Source organism: Athalia rosae, chromosome 4 (genome assembly GCF_917208135.1).
Source record: "Athalia rosae chromosome 4, iyAthRosa1.1, whole genome shotgun sequence".
NCBI lineage: Eukaryota > Metazoa > Arthropoda > Insecta > Hymenoptera > Athaliidae > Athalia > Athalia rosae.
The window spans coordinates 7232258-7258677 of record NC_064029.1 but is presented as its reverse complement, the minus strand read 5'-3'; the positions used below and the strand labels follow the sequence as shown (position 1 = coordinate 7258677).

General features: G+C 37.4%; 5 protein-coding genes across 8 annotated transcripts in view; 2 read left to right on the top strand and 3 right to left on the bottom strand.

Annotated features, from left to right (window-relative positions):
- LOC105692668 (6-phosphofructo-2-kinase/fructose-2,6-bisphosphatase-like) overlaps positions 1–3258 on the bottom strand; it is a 34360-nt gene extending 31102 nt beyond the window's left edge. Inside the window, exons 1-2 of the mRNA XM_025747219.2 lie at positions 2935–3258; positions 2795–2843 (exon numbers count right to left, since the gene is read on the bottom strand). Of these exons, the coding sequence (XP_025603004.2) occupies positions 2795–2843; positions 2935–2982 (97 nt within the window). The 5' untranslated portion in view covers positions 2983–3258. The remainder of the gene's footprint in view (positions 1–2794; positions 2844–2934) is intronic.
- A 5173-nt stretch (positions 3259–8431) lies between these two features.
- On the top strand, positions 8432–11665 carry LOC105692692 (PI-PLC X domain-containing protein 3). The gene is made up of 2 exons (XM_012412066.3): positions 8432–10331; positions 10547–11665. Exons 1-2 carry the CDS (start codon positions 10193–10195, stop codon positions 11446–11448), a joined length of 1041 nt encoding a protein of 346 aa, XP_012267489.2. The 5' UTR covers positions 8432–10192; the 3' UTR covers positions 11449–11665.
- Positions 11666–14043, bottom strand: LOC105692691 (PAT complex subunit CCDC47). Its single transcript, XM_012412065.3, has 4 exons — positions 13876–14043; positions 12529–13520; positions 12230–12401; positions 11666–12160 (listed from the first exon to the last, which is right to left on the bottom strand). Exons 2-4 carry the CDS (start codon positions 13512–13514, stop codon positions 11921–11923), a joined length of 1398 nt encoding a protein of 465 aa, XP_012267488.2. The 5' UTR covers positions 13515–13520; positions 13876–14043; the 3' UTR covers positions 11666–11920.
- A 95-nt stretch (positions 14044–14138) lies between these two features.
- On the top strand, positions 14139–17446 carry LOC105692690 (kinesin-like protein KIF3B). The gene has a single exon (XM_012412064.3). The coding sequence runs from the start codon at positions 14700–14702 to the stop codon at positions 16866–16868; it is 2169 nt and encodes a 722-aa protein (XP_012267487.1). The 5' UTR covers positions 14139–14699; the 3' UTR covers positions 16869–17446.
- On the bottom strand, positions 17438–25833 carry LOC105692689 (uncharacterized protein CG7065-like). Of its 4 annotated transcripts, XM_012412063.3 has the most exons (6): positions 25681–25833; positions 23480–23589; positions 22143–22864; positions 21881–21978; positions 21683–21791; positions 17438–21412 (listed from the first exon to the last, which is right to left on the bottom strand). In XM_012412063.3, exons 2-6 carry the CDS (start codon positions 23579–23581, stop codon positions 18736–18738), a joined length of 3708 nt encoding a protein of 1235 aa, XP_012267486.2. In that variant the 5' UTR covers positions 23582–23589; positions 25681–25833; the 3' UTR covers positions 17438–18735. The 4 variants fall into 4 exon arrangements, with proteins under 4 accessions (XP_012267486.2, XP_048509987.1, XP_048509988.1 ...); XM_048654030.1 differs by having other exon boundaries at positions 22143–23589; positions 25681–25736; XM_048654031.1 differs by lacking the exon at positions 25681–25833 and having other exon boundaries at positions 22143–23327; positions 23436–25674.
- Positions 25834–26420: the final 587 nt, after the last annotated feature.

The following is a 26420-nucleotide window of genomic DNA, read 5'->3' as shown; positions in this document are numbered from 1 at the left end:
ATTACAGGTGCGAGGTTCACCGGCCCCCAAACGAAATTCGATGTGATCAAAATACTTTCAAACTTCAAAGTTGAACCTATAGCTCGACGCTGGAATTCTGCTGCTGTTACGTGCCTTTGATTTCTAAATTAATGAACTTCGAATCGCGTAGTGGTACGTATATGCTGCGAACAATCTGCGATCGTTCGGTAACAGACGCATCGGAGATCTGGAGCTTGCAGGATATTTAAGTTTTATTTTTGGATTCCTGCCAGCGTCCGAATTCGCAACGGCGTCGTACCATTCTTGAAATAATATACATGAAACAGATTTCGAACAGCAGGAATTGTTGGAAATCCTATTAATTTCTTCCCTCCGAACGGGTAACGTATGTATAACTTTTGGGTTATGGAATAGGTCGAACTAAAAATGTGCATCTTGCGAATTTATACCGAGGTGTGGCAACGCTGATGTTCCGAGTGAAACGATAATATAATTTACGAAAATTCGATTGTCTATTGGCTCAACAATGACGTCACACTTTTACGAAGGCTTGTTCAAATCGTTGGGCACAGATGCAGCCGATCGTAATCATCGATCCGTCGACAAAGAATGATCGAAAATTTATCGCCAACGAACGTCAACGGACGTAAACTTTTCCTATCTCGTTTCGTATCGCGTATCGTTGTTATTGGGCAGATTCGAATGTAGGACAAAATAATATCGGTAGATTTGGGAGTTGATAAACAGCAGGAACTACGTCAGCGCATATTTTACAAGTTTCTCAGATATAAAAGCTCTCCAAATGTTTTCTCTCTCAAAAATTTTCCATTTGGCGTTCGCGTGGCCGATGGAAAGTTGATTTCAAAGTGAGAATTCTAAGCATAAAGTTAGATTATCGGGTACAGTGCCAACTTCGAAAGCAACATCTTTGTTGACTCATTCGGTGGAAATTTTCTCTACACTTGTTCATTTTTTTTGTTCAATCATAAAATTGTTCACCGTGAGTATCCGGCTTCTCCGCCGTCCCAAGTTGCAAACGAACACATCAATTTTGATGTACAAAATCGTATACGATACCGCAAAATCATTTTTCAGACAGCGTCCGGTCGATCACTGCAGATCACCGTTCATTATTTCCACGATCATTGTCTCAAACTTCGAGTCACGGCTTTTCCAACAACAAAATTTTCGAACAACAGTTGGCATAAACGTGATCTGGTCTCTTCTAAAACTGACGTCAACGCGATGCTGCTACTGCTATTTCTTCAAAACAGTCACCATCATCGTCCACTGTGATTCTGGTAACGTGTTTCCTGTGCGAGCATGGCAAGCAATTCGAATATCCGAAGCACGTATAATCTGGCGTACGAATGCGATTGAAGTCCGATATCACGAACCGTTGAACATTTTCCATCCGAAAAAATTCTCTCAGTTACTTTTTCCCTATTGAAGAGCAGCTTTTTCGTGCTTTGAGAGTTCTCCGGTTGAACGCACATCATGTACTTCTCTTTAAAATCGATGCCCTTCAATTTTTGCTCAGCTTCACAGATTTTAACAGCTTTGGAGCACCCCCACCGAGTAATAGGGGTGGCGTTGACAAGTTTGTATATATGAAAGTAATATCGTGTGCTCGTGTTTTTTCTTTTTTTTTTCTTTTTCGTTAATTTAATTTTTTCATTCCATACGGTAGAATTTCTCTGTGGAATATTGTCGGCAATATTGCCTCAGTTCGTTTATTTGCGCGCACAATTTATTATGACACTCCCGCGAAGTGACACAGAAATCCAATGACGTTACGGGCGGAGGTGAGAGAAATTGTTCTAAATTGCAGTATCTATCTTGCTTGTCTTTCGGAAAATGAGAGAAAAAAAGAGAATAGGATCAGCCATAGCAGTATAGGTATATGACTCCGCTGTTATCTCATATGCGGCAGTAAATATTTTGCAGAGTAAATCAACGAAATTTAAGGGAAAAAATATGACCATCTCATATTTGAATGTGCAGTTACGATCAGCCATAAAATTGATAGTTCAAATATTTAACCTCGAAAGGCTTACCTGTATACCGAGATGTGAGAATAATTCATGCAACTGTTTAAATCTATACGAAAACTTGAAAATAAGAAACTTGTATTTTCTGACAGGGGGAAAAAATTCTAACCGCGGTGACGATGATATGAAAAAATTCCCCTCGCTATATTATTGCACCTTTTAACGGATTACATGACTAATTGCCGCGCATATAAATAGCGTTTGTAAATGTGGTATTTATCGTTACGTAACGCGATATTATTTCCAACATATCCTGTACCCGAGTTTGCTATGCAGATTCTAAAGTCTAGACGCTATGGACGAGCGACAGTTCGGAAGACGTCGTTTCTGAAACCTTATAGAGTTGGTTTGACGCATCGATTTCACCACCGACTTGACACCGGTAGGGTGAAGCAACGATTATGAGGGTTGATAACAATTATGTTCAAAGAAATTTCAAACACGTCGATACCGAACGACGATATCGTTGCGGTTATTCTGTTATGAATTTTCAAAGCAGTTAAAAGTGATGAAATTTATTGACTGCAATTAAAATAATTAACAGCGCATGTACTGCGGATCGATTTTTGATCTATTCAGTTTTTGTGAAATTTCTTTGACTTGTTTTCTTTATCCAACGATGCAGCGAGTTGTAAACATGACATCAGCAACAAAATTCAAATCTAATGAGTCTGGCAAACATGAACAGAGCATTACGTGATCGCTGATCTGCTCCGAAGATGAAGAGGCATGCGAATTAATTAAATATGTGTTGCACGCACCTGAAATTATCGCCATATTTCTGCTCAAGTTCCTGGCCTTGTTCCGATCCTATGATATAATAAAAACAAATTCGATGTAATAATGCAAAAAATATTAACTGGCAAAATCTATATCCATGCCGAAAAATTACTTGACGTACCATAGTTTTGAAATCTTGGTTTGCGTTCTTTAGATTTTTACGTGGCATTGTGAGAAAAAATTAAATGATAAGACAATATTGAGAACTACGTGGGAAGAATCGGTTGCGTTATTAATCCCTGGAATGCGGGGCTATAAAAGAAAAGGATCAATCGAATCCGTTGCGCTGATGACTACACGCCACGAGCCCCTCGTCACTAATAAGCCTTTCGTATGAATTACCACGTTCCAGTTGAATATAATATACTTCTGATACATAGGCCCGATAAGACAAAAACCTTGATAAGCGTGGACGCGTGGATTTCCACACCACGAAATTTGCGATAAAAATTTTTTTCGACAAAAATGAAAAATCATTCCAGCGAAATTGACCCCGAGTCACCGCAGGGGTCTGTCCGCGGTTCATTAATAATGACTACTGAGGGGCCCGACTCATAATCAGTCGTACATTGACTCAAATTGCGTCAAATAATTCAGATAGTCATCGATCAACAGCGATGACGAAATGATCGACATTGCGGCGAGGGATCGGGGGGAACTGTATCGCAAACAAGAGATGTACTTGTTAGAAAAAGAACAAAGTGTACAACAAATTTCGCATAGCGATAAATTCAACGCTCATTTCGTTACGAAATCGAAGGAGCGTTGCATCTCTGATCATAATATTTATACATCTCTCCGAAAATAATCTACACGGTTCTTTTCTCGGAGCAATTTTAAAAGTTCGAATCAGACGAACGATCCGAAGAATTTTCTCCCGGAATACTAAACGAGACCGCGCTCGTGTTACGCATGAAATGATAAAAAGAAGAAAGAAATGCATGCCCGGAAATGTCACACGTTATTCTTAGTTAACGCAACCAATTGTCACTCGACCTCTCTAGGTACGACTTACATCGTCGGTGACACCCAATCAGTCGACTTCCGCTTACATTCCTATTGTTCATTATTAAAGACAGTGGTAAGTAATCAGAGAACGGGTGTATAATGAATTTACTGGTAAAAGATGTGCGTTATTTCCTGAATGTTATTGCTGTACACGTAATCACATTCTAACGTAGTTCAAGTTCCTTTGCGGGAAGAGACGGTTGTACGTTTGATATAGAATTTATAATTGAAAATAACTGATGCTGTGAATTCAGATGAAAATTTTCACATAAATTTTCTTACCCTCTCTCACTCGTACACCGATTACGAATAATTTATCCGCTGTTGTGTACTCACGTATCATGGTGAATTATAATTACCACGGTACGACGAACACCTTTGATATATTTATCGAGACCTTACGAAACTGTAAATATTTGATAAATCATTGAATGTTAATACCATAAAAAAGCGAGTAAAAAAAAACGTGATTAAATCCGTATCGCCAGAAACACCATTAACAGTTCAACAGGTCTGTGAAAGGTCGTGCATTATCTATATAGAACTTAAATGCGCATCTACGATAACTGTATAATGTTTTAATTTTATAAGTACATACCCATGTTTTTGGATGAATATACGTCATGGGAAGGACACATAACAGAACGAATTAATTGCCCCACGATTTGCTTGGCCTTCCGAATAACTAGTGTAATTTATTAATCATGTGGTATCACTTGACGACTCAATTAGATCGTGAGATCTCGTCTGATTTGATAGTTTTATTCACTTTCTGTCACTCCGATCATTGTAGGTGATCATCACGATATAACGATGATTTCCTTTCGGCTCAGATTCACGTAACGACGAACGATATTTTGGTGAAATTTGGCATGCGACTGAACACGTAGAGAAGGTACATTTGACTGATATATAAACCTGCTGCTTACTACGCTAGTGTCAAGTGTGAAGTATTACGAGTTTACTCATATAGCTAGTCAAATGTCATCGAACCTTATTCCCTACGAGTATGATCACTAACGATTTAAAATTGTAGAGTTGATGCCATGAGAGTTGGAGCTTGAACAAGCTTGATGACAAGCTCACCTCGTCATAGTTGTTATGCATTTTTTTTCCAGAAATACGAAAAATTGGCGATTACTTCTCTAATTTTATAGATGGATGAATTTTGGCTTGTGGATTCGGATTCCTGAGCTTCAAATTCATAAGAACAGCATACAAAGCCCGATTCAAAAAAATGTTGATTTGCAAACCTAAAATGCAGTATTTTGAAAATTGATCGTATGAAGCTTTTCCAACGTATTTTGATCCCAAAGACACGAATCGGTTAACTGAATTGAGCTACAAATTTTTCCTATCGAGATATCTCAATTTTTCTGCCCCAAAAGGCGAAAAATTAGCGATAACTTGATAAATTTTATCGACCGATCGATTTAACTTCCAGAATCGGATTCCTAAGATCAAAATACATAAAAATACCATAAAAAACCTGATTGAAAATAATGTTGATTTTTGACCCCGAAATTGAAAAAATTCCAAGGGGTACCCCTTGAGATTTTTTCGATTTTTGGGCCGAAAATTGAGTATTTTTGAAATCGATTATAGGGCATTTTTCTTACGTATTTTGACCTCAGGAACACGAATCCGTTGTCCAAATTAAGCTGCGATTTTTTGCTATCGAGATATCTCATTTTATTGTTCGGCGAAGCGAAAAATTGGCGATAATTTGGTACAGATATGCTCCAAATGCCGGATAAAAATATTAATTCATGTTTACCAAAATTCAGCATTAAAAGCGCAACTTCTTCTGGTAAAACAAGAAACAAAAAAAAAAATTTTAACGATACCTTCACGGGTACACCTTGCGAAATTCATTCTGGACTAAATCCCGTTGTTCGTACGAAATAACAGAGTCAGAATTCATCTCGCCGAGTGTACACTGTGGTATATGCTCGCTGGGATTCGTACATATGTATTTTTCGCGGTTACCTAAGAATTCCAAACATTACATTATTAGGGTAGGTCGCTAAGTGGATCAAAGGGGTTTAAGCCGATGCACGTATTTCGCACATCATAAAATTAATTGAAATACAGATCAGGAAGTGTCAGAGGAGTTAACAGGTGGTACCAACAAGACGTTCCACACCTCTTGACAATGGAGCAATATATAGGCCTAAAAAGAGGATGATCACACCTCGAGACCTATTGAAGAGCCATAACTTATGTTTTGATTCATCCACGTGCCGACGTCATAATGCCTGAACACATGCTACCAAACTCGCAACAAGAGTAACGCAGATCCATCATGAGATAGATGAGCAGAACTCGTTGCTGGCTGCATCGACAAATACAGTGTACTTATAGCTGACGAGAACTTTTTCGACTGCGAGAGAGTCTCAGGAGTCGGTTTAGCGAAATACGCGACCCGATGGCGAAGAGAGAAACTAATTCGCGAGGGCTCGAGTGCAGCCCGCCAAGTATGAAATTCCATTCCAACTATCCTGATCTGCAGATGTGTACGTTTTCTATAATATCTCGGGAACGAATAATCGGAATTTATTGAATTTGGGCGCGTTCCATTTCTAACAAAATAGCGAATATTTATTCTTATCTCAGAAAAAGTTGGTTGCACAAGGTGCGGAGTAAAAATCAGACACGAAATATACAACAGGAATGAATTCATGTAATAAATTCACTCGATCATTCGGTTATCACGTTGTGGAAATTCCTTAAGATATGTAAACGAGAAATTTAATAACACATCTAAAGCTCGCGGATGCAATTCCAGTTAGATTTAATTACAGATGAACGATTCCAAGAGTAATTAGACCGACCACCGCAACGGGGCATCAAAAAGTCAAGGAACAAGAACTTATTTTCCTCTGCTTCTGATAATCTCTGACCGATGCAGTTTTGGCCTCGAAGAAGTTTCATTAGTTGGCTCGTGAACGATGGTAAAATAAAATAAATACATCATTACCATTCGATGACCCTGAAATTTCAGTCTAAACATTTTACTTTGTAATTGATGAACCTCTTCCGCAAAACGAATTCACACGAAGAGGAGGAACATTTCAATCGTCAACGTCCAACTCATCTTGTGTATTATGATATTATTTTTTAGTTCTTTTTGAAATGCTAATTCGAAAAATTTGCATGTAACATTATAGTGGAATTTTTGACTTACAAAAAGCGAAATATGAAAAGGTCACGTATATCTGTCCCAATGATGGAACTCCACAGTGATTATTGGGGAATCTGTAATCCGCATTCATTTAATCAGGTTCGATCCAGTGATCCCTTGGTGATCTTTAAGTTGTCGCAATTATCGCTTTAGTCCGGGAGTAAACAAGCTCACATCAAAAGACCAATCTATTCTGATTAACGAACAAAAAATCTCCCAGCGCCCGCGTTACAGCCGAAGCTACGTAATGGCAAATTTTTATTTTATTTTATTCATTTTTGTTTGATATTTTTTCGTTTTAATCTAATGCATAACAATAACAGAATGCTAAACTATATTATGTTCGCGATGCCTACAATTATAGGCTGATTGTTGTTACAAATACAGGATAGAATGACGTAGGCTGCTGCGAATTCCTGACAGACAAATTAATCGAGAAACAAAACAGCTGTGATGCATCTCATCTAATTTTGCTCCGAATCAGAATTATTCAACAAACTTCCTTGGTAACGCAGCAATGCAGTAACGGTGAAATATATTATTTGATGGATACATTCAATTATGATTTTGATGTTTGGATGGTAATCAGTGTAACACATGGCCGATAAGGTGAGATAAATTACAGATAAATGAACAAGTGAATTGCCAAGGAGTTAAGGGATCTAAGATAATCAGGGATATAATTTTCTACTCACCTGAAGGTTTGAAGTCCAACAATTGTTTTCATTCGTCTATTTGAATCTTTTTTTGCTCTGTAATATCCGTGAGTGGAAAATTCTGATTATAACCGATGAATGAATCTCCCACATTTATTAATGAAATCAATTGGTATTGCTTCGGTTGAAAATAAGCCACGTAAAAGTAGGAACGATCACGTAACAAAGCCCATAATTCTGAACTATTTCAGGACTCACGGTATTTGAAAATATCGTAAAAAGTGTCTGGTCAGTATTCATCTTATGTAGGACATATTTCTCCGGGAATATAAAAAAGCGTGCTAAATTCTCCATCCGATCCAACGTACGACAATAAATTTGAAACACCCACTCGTCACTACATAGGCAATAGTTTAGACTAGATACACTTTCTTTACTTGTCACGCTGTTTCATGTGACTGAATCTAAAAGTTATTACATTTATTTCTGAACACGGTCCTGTTACTAATACACCTTTTCGTCATATGTGATAACAAAAATTTTACTATACACGATTTCAATTGACCAACGAAACGTTATGTATCACTCGACTGGTCATGAACCGCGGTTACAGTGTGTTTTTCGAATCTAATTTATAAACGTTTATCTAGATTCTTTTTTGCTTTACAACCAATTGAAATAGGTCCCACAATAATCTAATTCAAACTTCGCTTCTGGCAGCTGGTAAGTAGCGATGCTAATTTTATAACTCGAGACTAAACCTACCCCAAACCTTGATGCAATCTTTCTAACTCACGGTCACCCTATAGAAATAACGAGGAAGAGCATAAAATAAGAAAATATTGACCCTATATGATAATAATTCGCAAACGAGCTTGTTCAAAATGTCAAGGCTGAATCCTTGTGCCCTAAATCTTCAGTTTTTTATGCGGTAAAATACACACCGCGTATATTTATATCAACTTAACTAATGTGACCTATATTTGTCGAGGAGACAAAATTACATCGCGCTGGTTCTGAAACGATTTTCGAGGCCATCATTGAATGACTATTATGTTGCTTCTACATCTATGAATATATGACTTACAATTAGTAATGTGTTTTTCCTTTTTTCCATTTTTATTTTTCCCTTCTTTTGTACTGACATTTTATTCAAATACGATGTGTGTCAGATGGCTTCAGTGAGTATACAAATGACCATATGTGGTTCGATACCTATAGTTATACCACAGAGTCTACCTGACTACGAAATATTGACTCAACGGAAGAACAGCTCATAATATTCTTTTTTCATTGTAAGTTATTCGTATAGCCGTAAATAGATGGAATGATGATCACGTGAGAGATTAACAAAAAAAAAACAGCGGTTGCAGCAGGTAAATGCAGTATGTCTAACAGAAAATGTATCTCGAGATATGCAATTGGTCGTATGCGTAAATTGAAATTATAACGCGGAAACAAAAACTAAGTTCTAAATTATCCTATCCTTTTTCCGGTATTGATCTAGTGTATTAATTTAGCCTTCCTAGGAATCGCAACACTTGGCGGTATGGGCTATAGAGTATTTCGGTGGGTGTGGCGCGTTGTTCATAACAATAATCACAAAAATAGGCCACTCTAATTATAGAGCTATGGGTATGGAATTGTATATTTTCCCTTATTTTCGCCTTTTACCAGCTATATCGGTTGTTTCTACCTCACAAGAGACAGTGAGATTTTGATGAAACCTTCAATTAATTTTCTGATTAAGGAGGAATTTTAAGAAACAGTTGTTTTAAAAAATTGGATTTGGGGGTGAAATTGGTGAACAATTAAATGCGATAAGATGAGATTAGAAATATATGTACGTCAATATTTCAGTCTGCATGGTGTGAAAATTGATCCACATCAGCAGCGCTTATTAAAAAAGATAGAATCCAAGATTCCTTTATCGGCTCACTGCGACCGGCGGGATAAAAAAATACGACCATTTTACCTCGATATTTGTACGATAAATATGAATATGTTACATATCGTCAATTGGCCGTTGTTGGATCACGTATGCATACTACAAACAATAACGGGAACAGTTTATCTTCGTCGAAAGTATACAGGCAGATAGAGGCAACCAAAACTGTTGGGTGGCATTTGAAACAATCATAATCAACGACATTATGTACTATCTAGTCCGAGGCGACGTTCGGTCTAGAGAGTGTGGTCAGATTATAAATATCGCTGTAAACAAGTTATACACGAGTTGCGGAAGTGGCGAGAAACAAAGTTTGATAAATTTTACCTTGTTTCTGCGGCTGCCAGTGCCGAGTGCGCGAGAGTAAAGGATTGGTAGAATTGAATAGAGACGCGTGAGAAGGTCGACGGCTCGATGTGGCATGACGTAGATCGCTTGACGTTTCCTCTGGTCTTTATAGATATATCGTCAAACATTAGCGTCAGACTCACGCTGCGGTAGGAACTTACGCGCAAGCCCACGGAAACACAAGTCAGAGTGTTTCAGACACGCGACTTTGGCCAGGTGGGCTCCGTTGCTCGGGATGGAGAACCTCGATGAAGTGTCGATCGAAAAAGTTCCAATGGAAGATGTTCGGGAATTCTATGAAAATTTGGAATCTTGGATGTCCGACCTTCCGCCGCAGTTGAAAACATTACCCATAAATCACCTGGCGATACCCGGTAGGTTTGACTATTCGGCGTCCGTTCTTTGTTCCGCATTTCTTCAACTCTTTTGGATTCTATTGAATCGATTTTTGCTATATAATCACGCTTAGTAACAAAGAGTTTTCATTATTATACGTCGTTGGTATTTGAAATACAGATGGTGTCTGTTTGTTTTCATAGCCAACTTAAGCAAGAGATATGAATACAATAACTGTTCATTATGTCTTCAGGTTCTCACGATTCTATGACCTACACAATAACAAAGAAGAGTAAAATCGGGCCTGACGGACCACATTTCCTAAGATACTTGGGGTGCCTTTTACCTGTGGTCAGACCAATAATTTTCAATTGGTCAATAACACAACATGAAGATGTCAAAGCACAGCTCAATGGTGGAATTCGTTACTTGGACTTGAGAGTCGCCAGAAAATGTCAGAGTGATGAAGTATGCTTTCTCCATGGGTTGTATGGAGCACCGGTTGAACAGCCCTTAAACGATATCTCAGACTGGCTCTCATTACATCCTGAAGAAGTCGTCATTCTTGACTTTCAACACTTTTACGAGTTTGATGATTCCCTCCATCACGAACTTATCAAAATCATCGAAAGGACGTTCAGGGGAAAACTATGCCCTGTGTTTTCAAGCTTTTCTCACATATCTCTGCAGTGGCTTGCTCTAGAAAAGTACCAAGTTATTGCGATATACAGAAATATAGCTGTACTGACCGCAACTAATTTGTGGTATAGTAATTTGTGGATAACTCCATGGCCGAATACAGTGAACCCAGGCTATCTTGTTAGATTTTTGGATGAGGAATTAGAAACTAGAAATACAGAAACGGGTTTTGTTTCTCAATGTTTACTAACACCAGATACCTATTATGTGGCAAGACATTTTTTCGGGAACTTAGAAAAAGATCTTGTGAACGTTTGTAGAGATAATATTTTACCATGGATACGAGAAAAAAAGCCTGGAAGTGATGGTTTGAATATCGTGATATCTGATTTTGTGTCATACAATGACTTCTTATTCTCGAAGACTGTGATACAACGTAATGCTGAGTTACTGAAATGGTCGGACAAGACTACTTCTAGAAAATACATTGAAGTTCGATCAAAATCGAAGACTTAATCGAATCTTCTTATTAGCTCTAGTAACTTATAGATTCCAAAAGAACGCGGCATAAGAAACAAATTGTATTCAGTCTTCATTTATCAGACCATAGCCTCTAGCTGAAATTATGTGATACTGCTGCTGTAGCAACATTGTGGCATTAGGATAATTGGAGTAATAAATAGTGGAACAGTTCACGGAAAGTTATACTTACAAAATAAATTATGTTCATCCATTTAAGGTGTCCGTGAATTTAATACCTGTAATAGTACAAACTCGCTTCACGTCTGCTTTGATTCAGATAGTAGAATCTGACCAGGAAGTGGCGATGCCTGTAGTTCAGTTCAACTCAACCTCAGACGATCTTGGGATTTTTTTTACGCATGGCATGAACTGAGCAATATCGAATTATAATGTTTTCTTGAGGTATCGAATAGTTCGTGCATTATATAGTCTTGGGGATTGAGTAAATCAAATCGGCTAAACCACATCACAATGCCTTAACCTTGAGTTGTTTCATTCTTGGGGCACGTTTTTTGGCAAGTCTTCGTTGTTCCTTTTCTTCCCATTTTCTTTGCTTATCAGGATCTTCCTCCTGTAAAATTCTTTCCTTCTCTGCTCGCCTTCGATCCTCTCGACGCTGCGCTGCTGCTTCCGCTCGAGCCGCGTGTGTTGTCTTTAAGAAGGCTTCTTCTACTCGGAGACGATTTTTATCAGCCTTATTTTTACCCTGCAATTATCATTATTTAAATAGTCTCTGACACAGTTTGATTCTCAATAGCTAATCGACTTGATTTACCTCCTTTGAAAGTTTGAACCGACGTAATTTATCTAAGAGATAGAATGTCAACTGAAGTAAAGGTCGCATGTGCTCTTGGGTTTCAGAAGCTGATGTTCGACCTTTGATGCTGATATTCAGACCGACTAGTAGAATCCTTTTTACTTCAGGCATATTGAGTTGTGTTGCATCTCTAAAAAAAAGAGGATCTCATTTAAAAGTATATTCAATAAAATAAAATCGTATCAATTGCATTAATTTTGTCATATTTCTTTCAATTTAAAATTAGAATCATATGTGTGATACATTATTAAACTTACTCTTGTTGTTTTGGTCCACTAAATTGATCGCTGATGTGAATGTAATCAATGTAAGGGGCGTATTTTGTGAATGCTTGTAGTACTCTGGTGTCTAAAATAGCTGAGGCAGATTCAGCAATTTCAGACATTACGTAGAAGCCAACTGGAAGACCAAATTTCTCACCAGGACGTTTCTCAGGACAATACACACATACATCGGCCATATCTCTCACTAGATGTGCAGCAGTTCTCTTTGCTGCTATGGCAAGAACAAACGTGTCTACCTCATCTTTCGGCAGCTCAATTCCAAAGTGTACTTGATCATTTTGTGGTCTGACTAACTGTGCTAGTACTGCGACCAAGTCTTGTCTCTTGATTAATTTCAACTCTATTAACATGGATTCACATCCTACTCTACCAGAACAGTACAAACTGTACTGAGATTCACTCTCTTTAACCAGTCCACTCTCTGAAATTTCATCATTGAGTTTTCCAGTGTCACCGACGAGTGAAAAATTATCTAACAGTAATTGTTTATGGTCATTTAACCATGATTCAGCAATTCTACAATTTTTAGAACGCCCAGCTATATAATTTACGAAATAAACGAGCAGCCCGGTAACCATAAGGATTTCCAAGTAAAAGCTGTCCCATCTTGCACGGAGATGAAGAGGAACTTTTGTGATAGTCAATGTGGACGGTTCATCGGATTCTGGAATAACTCTTGTGGCATCTAATCCTTCAAATTCTTCTTCATCTTGGAAATGGTCGAACTCGCTATCCCCATCTTCAACTAAGACATCATCTTCGTCAAACTCCTCATTTAATTCAGTCTCACCAAATTGCTCCACCAAGTCATCAGGGACTGCAACACTTGGCTTTTCTTCCTCAAAGTCTTCAAACTCCGCAAATTCGTTGTCCTCAGGTAATTCCTCTTGGAAATGTGCTGTGACCCACAAATTGGTCCCAACAAGCGCAATGTGGAGTGCCACAAGCAATAGCCTCATCTTTCACTGAAATATAAAAATGCAATTACAATATTAATTAATTACGTAATTCAATAGTGGTGTAAGATTGAAATGGTGATGACTGAGGTGTTTCTCAATTTTTGACTAACAGGTAGTGATGACTAGACAAAGAAATTTGATTGCTTATTTTTTCAGAGCAGTTGAACGCTGAACTCAAAGAACCCTGTCATGAATAAGGCTCCAACATAAGTTAATCAAGTTAATTGAAATAAAAATATAAGATATTAGAGATCGATACGAATGATGTAGCCTAAAGATAAATTACTGAGTAGTATTCACGTACATAACCCTAAAATAAATACGTCCCAACTAAATATGTAAAATTGCGTGGTTCTCTTACCTATACACAATAATTAAATCAGAATAAGTACGATGTATTATGACATGAGATCAACAAAATTTGACCTATAATCACACTATGAACACTATAGCAAAAGAGGAACGACGTCGTCGACTTGATAGTGTCAAAATACGAACTATGTAGGAAACGCACTAACGTAGTCGTGCTGCGACGTCATGTCCGATATGAAACGGCGAAACAGATTTCACATGCAAGTATATCTATATTACTCAGTGATCTATATCTATAAAATGACGTATTCTCTATTCGAGACATCGATTTGTTGAATTCCGTAACTTTCTTCACGGCGCAGGATCGCCAGTGTTTGCTAGTCTGCTTGCTGTTTTTCTGTTCTGTCAAAATACGGCAATGCGACGCCTTTTCGTTACATACAGAGAACGTTCATTAGGATGATGTCTAACACTTGAAGCACAAAGGGTTAAAGTTCTCATGTATTCCGTGTATCTAGTGTTGTTTATTCAAATACACTGTGGACATAACTACCCAATGTGTAATGGGTGGCTGTTGACAGGGCAAGAGGAGTCCTAGAACCAAACAATGGATCAATACCTCGAGGAGGAGGGCACAGAGGCAACGAATTACTCTTTAACGTGCGTGACGTGTCCTACAAATCACGAAACCGAGCAACAATAAATACGTTCGACTACATAATAATATATAATACTCGGAAGATCGTTGCACACCGAAGAAGGACACACCCCACTTAGAATAAAAATATATAAATACCTGACACATCATCGCTGAGCTCAGCACAACATAATACTCTTGAATTACTCAGTAATTTATTAAATACAACTAACAACATGGAAAAGTCAGATAAGACCTCGAAAAAACGTTCCACAAGATCTATCGCAATGGATGGCGGAACACAATGTGTCCAAGTAGTTGTTCGGTGCAGACCAATGGATGAGAAAGAATCCGCACGTGGACACACTAGGGTTGTCGATGTTGTTCCATCCAGAGGAGTTGTGGAAATTCGTAATCCACGAGAGGATCAATCTCGAGATAATGTCAAGGTCTTCACATTTGACGCTGTTTATGACTGGCATTCTAAACAACAGGATTTGTATGAGGAAACTGTTCGTCCATTAGTATCTTCTGTGCTCGATGGTTTCAATGGAACTATATTTGCCTACGGACAAACTGGTACAGGCAAGACTTTCACCATGGAAGGTATTCGAGCTGATCCTGAACGACGAGGCATTATTCCGAGATCTTTTGATCACATCTTTAGTCACATTAGCAGAACAGAAAACATGCAATATTTGGTCCGTGCAAGCTACTTGGAAATTTACCAAGAAGAAATTAGAGATCTATTACATAGAGATCAAAGCTTGAGGTTTGAATTGAAAGAGAAACCCGATACAGGAGTATTTGTTAAGGACTTATCAACTTCAGTTTGTAAAAGTGCAGCTGAAATTCAACAACTTATGAACATGGGGAATCAAAACAGAACAATCGGAGCTACTAATATGAATGAGCACAGCTCCCGGTCCCATGCAATTTTTTTAATAACAATAGAAATGGGAACCATTGGAGATAGTGCTGGGATCAGAGTTGGACGACTCAATCTAGTTGATTTAGCAGGCAGCGAAAGACAAAGTAAGACTGGAGCCAGTGGTGAAAGGTTGAAAGAAGCTAGTAAAATTAATTTAAGTTTATCTGCACTTGGAAATGTGATTTCTGCATTGGTAGATGGGAAAACAACGCATATTCCATACAGAGACTCCAAACTCACAAGACTTTTGCAGGATTCACTTGGGGGAAACTCGAAGACTATTATGGTAGCTAATATAGGACCCGCAAGCTATAATTACGACGAAAGTTTGACGACTTTACGATATGCGAATCGGGCAAAGAATATTAAAAATAAACCTCGAATCAATGAGGACCCTAAAGATGCCTTGCTGAGACAATATCAAGAGGAAATCAATCGGTTGAAGGAAAAGCTCGCACAAAAAGAAACCGTACAACGCAAGAAAAGAAAGTCAAAGAAGAAGAAAGAAGATGGAACTGTAGATTCCGATTCCGAAACTGAAGATAGCAGAGATGATAATAAGATCAGTGAGGCTGATAAGAAACTTATTGCAGATCTGCTTAAAACTGAGAAACAAGAGACCGAGTTTTTGGTTCTCAGAATCAAAGACCTTGAAAGCAAGATGCTCTGTGGTGGAAAAAACATCATCGATCACACAAATGAACAGCAGAGAGCTCTTGAACAGAGAGCATCGGAGATAGCGGAGCGTAAGAAGAGGGAAGTGGAAATGCAGCAAAAATTAGAAGAGGAAGAAGTGACCACTTCAGGAGTTAGAGAGACTTACACAACTTTGCAGCAAGAAGTCGATGTGAAATCAAGAAAATTGAGAAAGTGTTTTGCCAAACTCCAAGCTCTAAAACAAGAACTGCACGATGTAACTGGGGAATTTAACAGAGATAGAAGAGATTTGGAGCAAACGCAACACGAACTAATGAAAGAGCTAAAACTAAAGTACCTTATAATTGATAACTTCATCCCAGTTGAAGAAAAACACAAAATATTGTCCAGAGTTCGGTTTGATGAGGATGAAGATTGTTGGGTGGTCAAAGACCCTGAACCCTCGAGCGTCGATCTGATCAGAAGACCAACATCTGTTCCTGGTGCACGCAGACCAGTATCAGAATATGCCAAGATTGCTCTTGCCATGGGAAGAGGCCATCGCTATGCCGGAGAAAATATCTTAAACTTGGAACTAGACATGCCACCTAGAACAACATTGGACTATCAGGGTCCAGTAATTGCTCCGACTATTCAGGCTGTCCTTGAAGAAGCGTTGCGAGATGAGGGAGATATAGACGTAGATGCTTCCAATGCAAGACTCAGATCAAAGCCACGTTTACAATCTGCTAAAGTTCGCCCCAGAAGCGTTAACAACAAGGTCCAGCAAATACCAGCTCCAGTTTATCCTAAAACTAGAGGACTAGTACCCAAGTAGTTAATGTATTTTATCTTAAGTTGAGAACTTTTGTTATTTTTTACCATCATTTTTTGTAAATATGTACTATCACACGTTGTATGCTTGTTTAATTTATTTCATTATTTGTGATATGGCCGTGGGTCTCGATTCGAGGGAGAGACGGAAAAATAACTTAGACTGAATCCTTGTAACTCTCTAGTCAATGTGCAATGTCAGCTGCTTGCTATGAATAATGATTACCTAACTGCTAAAATAAAGCACTATAATGCCACACTTTACAGTGTCAGCTAACTAATCTGTTACCCTGCATCCTAAAATTCATATTATATGCAATTATTATTCCAACATTCCGTTAATGATCACCAAACGAAGTTTGTTCACATTAGGAAAAATTAGGAGAATATAAATTCTTAACTTCGCACTTGTATTAATTATATCTCAGGTAATCAATCGTGCATTTGTATTATGTTAACGCATTAATAATTAGTTTTATCTAATTAATATTTGTATTGAAAACTAGCCAACTGATTGACTTGTACCTTTAGCAAAAAATCGATATTTAGGGTTGTTGTAATAAATTGAACCCCTTTGACGTTTCCAAGTTTTATTGTAATAACTCCAACTCTTAGAGCCTGTTCACGAAAAAATGCTGCTGTCTAATGACCATAATATAGAGGTTTGCATTTTCAATCTAAACCTAACGTGACTTCTGTTGAAATCGAACTAGGAATTGTTATATCAAAAAATAATGAATAATCATATTCATATCTTTTGCTTGGCTAAGCTCATGATAATTTACACAATGACAATAATTTTGTTCCGTAGCCATCGTTATTTACAAGAATTACCGTGTATACGTCTTCGAATATGATCAAATTATGTATACAAACACATAGCGAATAAAAAATAGCACATTTCATTTACATGTAATTATTACATAACATTACATATCACAATTGCAATAGCAGTACTTCAACTTAATTTTCACCACAAGATTAGGGGTTGCAATTTCAGATAGTTGAAAGTAACTGCAGATTCTTCAGACAAAGTTCTAGATTCGTCCAGTACAAAATTCAGATATGCTAATTGTTTATTTGTATTAAAAAATTTCAAATAAACAGTCTCGAAATTAAAGAAGAAAAATTCTTTATTTCATCATATCTATTTATGATTGACTTCAATAATGACTTTTGCAATTGCAATGTTAGTAGCATATAAAAAAACGTAACCAGAATACAAATTTTTTATTTTTTAAATATGCCGACAAGTTGTTAGGCAAATGTATGAAATGGTATGTACAATGAAGACTTTTCTGCAATATCATCCAGGTATGTCATAGTGTATCAATAGTTTTATACATCGATTTGGTATCACCCACGTGTATTGTTAGGCAAATTCTTTTTGTTTCGCAGTGTGGAATAACATAATAAAAACGGAGTGGCTAAAATAGATATATATATATATATAATGATTTATAACATGAAAATTACACTCATTAAACTAAACAATAGATGTGCTGTGATGCCAGACAAATACAACATATGGTGTTTGTCCGAATGCTTGAACAATGAGGAATCAATTTTGTTTTTCTATTCTGAAAGATTTAATCAACTGGAGCAATATCTGATTTCATCACTAATTTCAATTCTTAATCAATAGAAAATGAGGGAAGTAATGCCAAATAACATTGATTCAACAAATCTGATGATATTTATCATTTTGTTAAATGATACTGTGGGGCAATATACTGTATCTGAATCAAGCCCGAACACTGTAAGTAAGAAAAAGTAACTGAACATAGAGAAATCAGTTTATCTCACTTGGCAGCAGATTGAAAAATGATTTCATGCACCAAATCAACGAAAATATAAACTGCCCTGATTCACTAGTAGAAACGTTGCTGTGGTTGATAGTTTCCATATTGTTGCTGCTGCTGTGGCTGCTGCTGAGGATACCCTGTCAATGGTGGAGGTCCACCGTAAGGCGGATATCCTTGCTGAGGAACTTGAGGGTATTGATTTTGTGCAATTTGAGGTGTACCATAAGCAGCCTGACCCCCCATATTTCCGTAACCCTGATTATAGTTATAGCCATTATTCATATTGTAACCAGGATTATTGTTATAAACCTGCTGCTGAGTGGGATACGTTGGAAATTGATTCTGCATGATAGAATACTGCTGCTGAATTTGGGGTTCCAGCTGAGAACGTTGATTAGAATCATAGCTCTGGTTGTATGAATTAGGAAGAGACCCAGTGCTAGTACCAGGAGGTCCCAGCTCCATATTTGCTTTCAAATCTCTTGACATCAATTCGTGGTCCTCTTTAATAGGAATAGGAGAAGGTATATGAGACTTTGGTACATATTTATTTGGTAGGTCACCCATAATATTAGCAATGAGTCTCTTTGTTTCATTTAAAATTGTATTCGGATCACTATTCTTTGAGACTTCTACTGGTTTTGATCTGGGCGACCGTGAAACTGATCTAGACCATGAGGTAGGCGAATTCGAACGTGATCTTGAATAGGATCTTGATTTTTTTTTCGCTTTTTCATTGTCATTTACATTTTTATCAGCTGCCTTATAAATATCTTCAAAAGTGTAGTCATCATCGTCGTCAGATAGATCTATTTTCTCCTTACCTTTATCATCTAATTTTTTCTTCAACGCTTCTTCTTCGTCTGTAGCAAACATATCTAATTTTGGCTTCCACTTATCTTCATCATCTGTTGGGTTTTGCGTGCCTTTTCGAGTTGAAAATGGCGAACTACTCTTACCTGGTCTTATTATAGGGTCTTCTGGTAGCGGAGTGGGTGATTTTACAGGTTTCCTAATTGGTGAGGGAGGAGTAGGCGTTCCCAAATTAACAAAACCCCTTAATTTCTCAACTCTCGTGGGATCGGTTGCTTCCAGTTTTTTAAGAAAGTTGATTAGTCCATGTTGTTCATCTGTACTCAAGTCTTTAAAATTTTGGAGAAGTGTCTTAAGATCAGCATCTGATAAGGATTCCATTCTCGCAGCCTGAGCCTCGGGACCAACTGCTGGCTTTGGCTCACTACTTGCTGTTAGACCTTTGACAAAATCTGCTGCAGTTATAGGTTTATTACATTGCTTCGATGCTTCTGCCATTCCTACCACAGCATTTATCAGAGTCTCTAGTTCATCGTGAGAGACGTTTGTCCTTCCTTGAGCAATCAAAGCTGCGGCAATTTGCTGTGCTATAGCCACTTTATCAACAGCCCCAACACCAGGTACACTGACTGGCTCTGATTTAATTGGTGTCACATCGACGGTGCGTGGTAATACAGTTCTACTGACATAAGTGGGCGGTTTAGGCTCCAGTAATTCTAGCATTTTTTTTTTCTTTGCCTCTTCCTCTAGCTTTCGTTTTGACTCAGCAGCTTTATGCAACAGCTGGGCAATATTTTGTATGGCAGATTTGGTTGCTGAAATGGCCATTTTTTCAATCATACCAGCAAATAGTTGTCCTTTTAATTTTTCTTTCACTGTTTCGAAAAGAACATTCACATCTTCATCGAACAGAAGCTCCTCAGCAGAGTTTGGTTTAGCCTTTTCAGCTGCCAGAGCTCGTGATAGTAACGAAACTACTTTAGGGCCGAGTGAGCCAAGCTGTCCCTCCAGGGCTGTTAGTAAACGCAGAAGTCCAACGATTTCTAGATCCTCACTGAGCACTTCTTCTTTGGGGACGGGACTAGGCGATTTCTCTTTTATAGGATACGGCGAGGCATAGTATCGAGGTCTCGAATTTCCTCTGGGAAAATATCCCCTATACGCTCCTCGTCCCCGAGGATATGGATACGAATATTCTCTATCCCTTGGCTCATGTCGCTCATGGATATATTCGGCTTTTAGTGTCCTTGTACCAACATATTCTACCTCATCGTCGCTGTCAACGCGATGCCTTCGTTTTGAGGGTGGCGAACGCTCTCGTTTAGGTGCAGGTGTCCATTTCTCTGGTGGCTTATCCTCCGGCAATTCCAATCTTTTCCTAATTTCCTCTTTTCTCTGTTTCAGCTGATCATTATGCATTTCACGCATTCTTTTGTTCCAGAATTCAATCCATTCGGGCTTGAAATCGTGTTTACTTGGATCTTTCCCTTCTCCTTGTAATTCTTTGTATCTTCGATTCCAAAATTTCTTCCACTCATCTGGGTATGCAGGGTGCTTTTCCGGGTTTTTCTCATGAAACTTAAGCGCTCTATCTAAAGTCTCTTCAGCACGTCTAATTTGATCCCTATACTTGTCCCACTTATCTCTTTCTTTAAGGGGTTCTAACGAATGGGAACGTGATCGTTCCCTGGAATATTTTTTGTATCGATAGCGATTAGATTTGTCGAATGAACTGATTTTCCTACCTCTAGGTGGAGAGCGAGAACGAGAACGTGATGGTGAAGGGCTACTGGATATGCTAGACACAGAAGACAGAGATTTTGTATCATCTGACGGCCTAACTGGGGGAGTTTTCGTAGTCGATTCGCCACCCTTGTCTACATTGCGCAGACTCATTTTGTCCTTGGCAATAATACGAATCTTGAACCCCCTGAAAGAAATCAATTTTTTAGCCAAATCAACTTCCACATACATTAAAAAAATCACATACAATCTTATTGCCAGATTGCCATTGAAATATGTTCATTGATCCTCGTCTGTGATAAGACAAACTTAGGAAGTATACGAAATATCAATCGAATCATATAGAAATATTTGTATCAATCGCGAATAAAGGTCTCATATCTTTACCAATCCCGCACTGCGTGAGAAATAATTACCCATATAACGTATTAAGCTTGCAGCTATGTATGAAACTTACGACTTGGTAGTATCTGTTTTTGTTTCTATTTTTTTCGGAGATAATTTTTCAGATTTCTTCTCCTCTTTCTTATATTTTTCTTCTGGCTTTTCTTCTGGCAGCGAGGGTTCTTCATATGAAACATTTTGTAGAAAGATGTTGATTATTAAATATAAAAACTAAAAAAATTTGAAATTGAACTTATATCACCATACTCACCTTTCTTAGACCCACCACTAATTTCAGCCATCTTCTCATCGAAGTTCGTCACCCACCGCACATCGAAAACTTCCATAAATGTGAATTCAGGCGTTTCCCTATACGTAGGAAACAGCCATGTTGATTTATTGCAATCAAAATATTGAGAAAACAAAAAGCTGTTCTCCTAATTTATACTATACAGTTTATACATATAATATTTTTCCATCACAAGCAGCATTAGTATATTATAAAAATTATATTGAACATTGATCGGACCTACCGAAGATGATAGTCTTGGTAGACTCTTTTGATGTACTGCATCTTATTCTTCTCAAACTGATTTTTGTCCACCAATTGGGGCTCAAGTCTTCCAAACCGTTCTTCGATCTTCTTTGCAACTAGCACGGATATTTCATTAGCTCCACGCTTATAATTAGGGGTACGCGGTAATCCTGTGATAGCACGAGATATTGTGGGAAAGTGTCGATTCAAGTACGTGATGCGATGATTGTAGCTAGTTATATGAGCCATCACAGTCCGTGGGTCACCTCGCTTGTCACATAGAACACAGGTGTAACTTGGCTCACACAAATCACTGTCAACCAATTCCAAAAGGTATTCCAAGCCCACAAGTGGGGAGCTGCGATGTCTGTCCAAGCTCATTTGTATGGTGGTTGTTCTGGTCATTTGGTCTTCCATGCCTGGCGGTACTGGTTCCCCAGGCGCTAATGTGTCAGACATAGTTTCAGCGGGTGCTGGTGCAGTTTTTTTTACTATGTCTGATCTCTTAGACCACAATAATACGGGATAGGGCCATTCATCCAATTTTATTTTATGACGGTTGCACGAGTTGTGGCTAATGAGCTTGTGAGCTCCGAATAAGGCAATGTTGCAAATGTGGCACCAAATATCACCATCATCGGTGAGAGAATAAACTGGTCTACGTGTTCCATCCTCTGCAGTAACACTGCTTCGCATTAACCTTTTACGGTCAAGTTCCTCCTGAGGATCATACAGACAATTAATTGACACTGTGAAATAGCAGACTTTTTGTTTATTGAGAAGCACATTACAGGTTGTAGATATATTATTGTGAAATTCAACACAGCCAGAATTAGGAGCAGTGTGAGATGAATCATAAGGAATCATTCATAAGGATGAAAAATTCCATTGCCACATGGCTGTGATAATTTTGAAAAATAATTATCATCGTACAAGGTAGAAAACTTTTTCTTTTAATATTGTCTCGAAACCAAAGGTTGCATTTTTCAGTCAATATTATATTAATCACGATCAATCTCAGGCACTTCTCTTCCCATATGTACACCTTTACAGCATTGCCACTTCAAGATGAATATTTGGTACACTGCACTGATTTTAATTAAAACAACTATTTATGTCACGTATTTGGTGTACTTGTCGTTACTGTTTTATCATCTTCAGTTGTAGAGATAATATTAATTTGCTAAAACGACAATGGTATTACGTAATTCGTACTCAGTATAAATTATCTTCATGGATCGCACAGTATAACAAAGTCCAAAGATAGCTAGAACTGTAATACTTCACTTACATTTGTACTTATTGTTTGTTCGAAGAGTCTATAGTAGATGTTACCTTTTCTCTATCTTCTTCAGACATACGCGAGGGGTTGCGTCCCTCAATATCAAGATCATCAAAGTTTGGCATTGTGCTTCCAAAGGCAGAATATCCTTCCATAACACACTCTGAAACCACCAGTGTATAATCAGATACAGAATTCACTGATTATATATCTCAGGTTTTTTTCGTTCGTTCAAATACTATTTTTGCCTTATGCAGTTTAAACCACATTCTACTTACCATTGATACCCGATATGTAACAATTGATCTTACACATATTTTATGTTGGCTTATTGACTTTGGTGATTTGCACAACAGTAAAAGTGACAAATGGCTACTTGTCAAATTACATAAAATTCTTACACAAGGAGCCCATTACAATAAAATAATCTTATATTATAGCTGCGTTATATCTAAAGTATTTCTCAACGACTTTATTTGCAATCAATGAATACTTCCAACAATTTTATCTATCCATGAAAATATCCTTTCAAATTCTAATATGAGTTGGTTATTTGTTGTAGAATTATGATTTATTATGACTTCAATATGTTTATATTGAGACTGTAAATATTGATAATGCAGGTCGCAAGTTTTTTCTTAATGCTCACTCAGCCAATTACAATTATGTGAGTTACATATAAAACTATGTACGGTGAGAGATTCTCAAAAATTATTATTCATACTTGCTGGAACACTTAGATTTTGCTCCAGCTACTTACCAACCAAATCGGATAATTGTATGTAACAAGTTATTCATAATATTTTTCATTTTGTATTTGAAAAACACTATTTTCACATAAACTCAAAATAATGATAACCGCCAACATACCGTTGCAACATTACCAGAATTAACTGACGTTAAATCTGTAAATTTAATTTGCATTCGTCCCGCAGCAAAGTCACTGTGACATTTTTTACGAATTTGGTGTTTTCAATATCATACTTTGGCAGACCAGGAAATTTTTTCTATAGTCGCTCACAACGATTCAGACCAACTTCATGACCTTTGCTTATTCAACGAACATTCGATATGCCGTTCAGTCGTGAAGAATAGAAGTCATGGATATTCAGGTAAAAATGGGTGGGAAAATATTCCAGAGGAAATCTGGTTGTAAGGAAAAGTTTGCAGATCTGTGAACTGTAATGCTAAAGCTTAAATGCGTCCAAGATCATTCTGAATTGTTGGGTCTAATAAAAATTCTGACTTAAAAAATTTTCTAGAACCTGATATGTGTACAAAAACTCTGGTAAATCAGGAAAAATTGAAGCAAAACTACTCAGAAAGTTTACCGCAAAGTATGTTTAGATTTATTATAGAAATGATAATGGTTAGTGATGGTATGAGGCCTAAATCAGCTAAAACTAACATCATTAATGATGTGTCTGCTGTAACAAGCAAGGCTTGTGATACAGATACATGAAAAATTGGTGACCGATTGAATTCTTATATCGTAATCCTATAGTATACCTACTGCTAGTAAAATAAGAATATGATACACTGAGCTGGAAAAAGCACTTCAAGAATACCTATTGTATGTACTTGAAGTATCTTACGATACAGTTACAAGTCTTTTCATCCGATAGTGAAATTGGCATTGTTTGTCCATTTGGGATAAAATATATTTATGAATTATTCAAACATATAGTATCAGAATATATGTACAATTAAACTATACTTATATGTTCATAATTGCTGAGTTGTAAATTAACTAAGGCTCAAACGACATAATAAATTAAGCAATGCAAGTATCATTAATGGCAATTTTGACAACATTAATGGGAACTCAAATAGTTTCAGAAAATTGGCATCGCTACTGTACCATGAAAAAAATGTATTTGTATACAGTGATGCATTCATACAGGAAAGGTTGGCATAAAAACAATGAGAATTCGACGGAATTTTATTAGGAAAATTTTCATTCTGGGTCATTTGTTGCACTTGTCCATTCATGGACAGAATATGTAGTGTCACTATAAAATATGATTCAAGGTCCCAGAGAGCTTTTTGAATGAGAAAATTCAGCAGAAAATGCTGCGAGAATTAAATTTGAGTGAAGGATACCTGGCAGTCAAGCATAAATTTGTAATCAGAAATAACGAATATAAATAGGTGACTCCTTTAATGACGTATATACCCGCTATGTTCGTAGAAAAATAATTAAGGCTAGATTTTTTAAAGCTTATAGTAAATTCAATTAACTTTCACGACTTACCAAGCTATCGGTGAAAACATTCAGTATTACTTCTACTGACAATTTAATGCTGGAGATTTTATTTTCATTAATGAATCCATCTTGGACATCGATGCGTGTAACTGAGAAAGGATACGAAAGCACAATAAAATTTACAGCTTTAACGAGTAGATGGCAGAACCAATCTACTAATGCGTCCAAGTAGGGACCAAAGAGTATAGGGGTAGAGACCATAGGGACCGTTGCTTGACATTGCTCAGTCCTCAAGACACCAGCGCTCATTCAAATCACCCCACGATCATAATTCGAAAACGATTCGAATACGATTTAATACCATTTCTAATTATCAAAGACGATATTAACAATGTTGAGTCTGTACTCCTTGTATTGATTGAATAAAGATTTATAAAGCTCTGTCTATAAGTCTGTCCATTTTAAGTAGGCCCAGCAATTTTAGCGTCATAGATTTATGTCCATGAGCATAGTATAATTTACACCATGCAGTGTCGACCTGGTAGGGTATACTTGTGAATTTATCCAACAGTTTTACCAGCAGTTGACGTTGTCGGAAATAACTAAGCGATACCATCTGATACTCGGATGATATCTTTTCAGTCGAGGGTAAACCGTTTCTAGTATCGACAGATAGATATAAAAGAAAACTGAAAATTTAGATTACAGCATGCATAAAAAATCAAGTTTCGAATCAAATCACAAAAATCGCAAATACATTATACATACTTCTAAGATATTCGTGTCTT

What these genes read in the sequence shown, in the direction of transcription:
- LOC105692690 (XM_012412064.3), top strand. Translation starts at nt 14,700, where the DNA reads ATGGAAAAGTCAGATAAGACCTCGAAAAAACGTTCCACAAGATCTATC.
- LOC105692689 (XM_048654030.1), bottom strand. Translation starts at nt 23,011, where the DNA reads ATGATTCCTTATGATTCATCTCACACTGCTCCTAATTCTGGCTGTGTT. An exon ending in TAGTGGTGGGTCTAAGAAAG is followed by an intron (nt 21,792 to 21,880) that starts GTGAGTATGGTG and finishes TTTCATATGAAG; the next exon opens with AACCCTCGCTGCCAGAAGAA. An exon ending in AAAACAGATACTACCAAGTC is followed by an intron (nt 21,413 to 21,682) that starts GTAAGTTTCATA and finishes GATTTCTTTCAG; the next exon opens with GGGGTTCAAGATTCGTATTA.
- LOC105692691 (XM_012412065.3), bottom strand. Translation starts at nt 13,514, where the DNA reads ATGAGGCTATTGCTTGTGGCACTCCACATTGCGCTTGTTGGGACCAAT. An exon ending in AGTGGACCAAAACAACAAGA is followed by an intron (nt 12,402 to 12,528) that starts GTAAGTTTAATA and finishes TCTTTTTTTTAG; the next exon opens with AGATGCAACACAACTCAATA. An exon ending in GGTTCAAACTTTCAAAGGAG is followed by an intron (nt 12,161 to 12,229) that starts GTAAATCAAGTC and finishes TGATAATTGCAG; the next exon opens with GGTAAAAATAAGGCTGATAA.
- LOC105692692 (XM_012412066.3), top strand. Translation starts at nt 10,193, where the DNA reads ATGGAGAACCTCGATGAAGTGTCGATCGAAAAAGTTCCAATGGAAGAT. An exon ending in AAATCACCTGGCGATACCCG is followed by an intron (nt 10,332 to 10,546) that starts GTAGGTTTGACT and finishes TTATGTCTTCAG; the next exon opens with GTTCTCACGATTCTATGACC.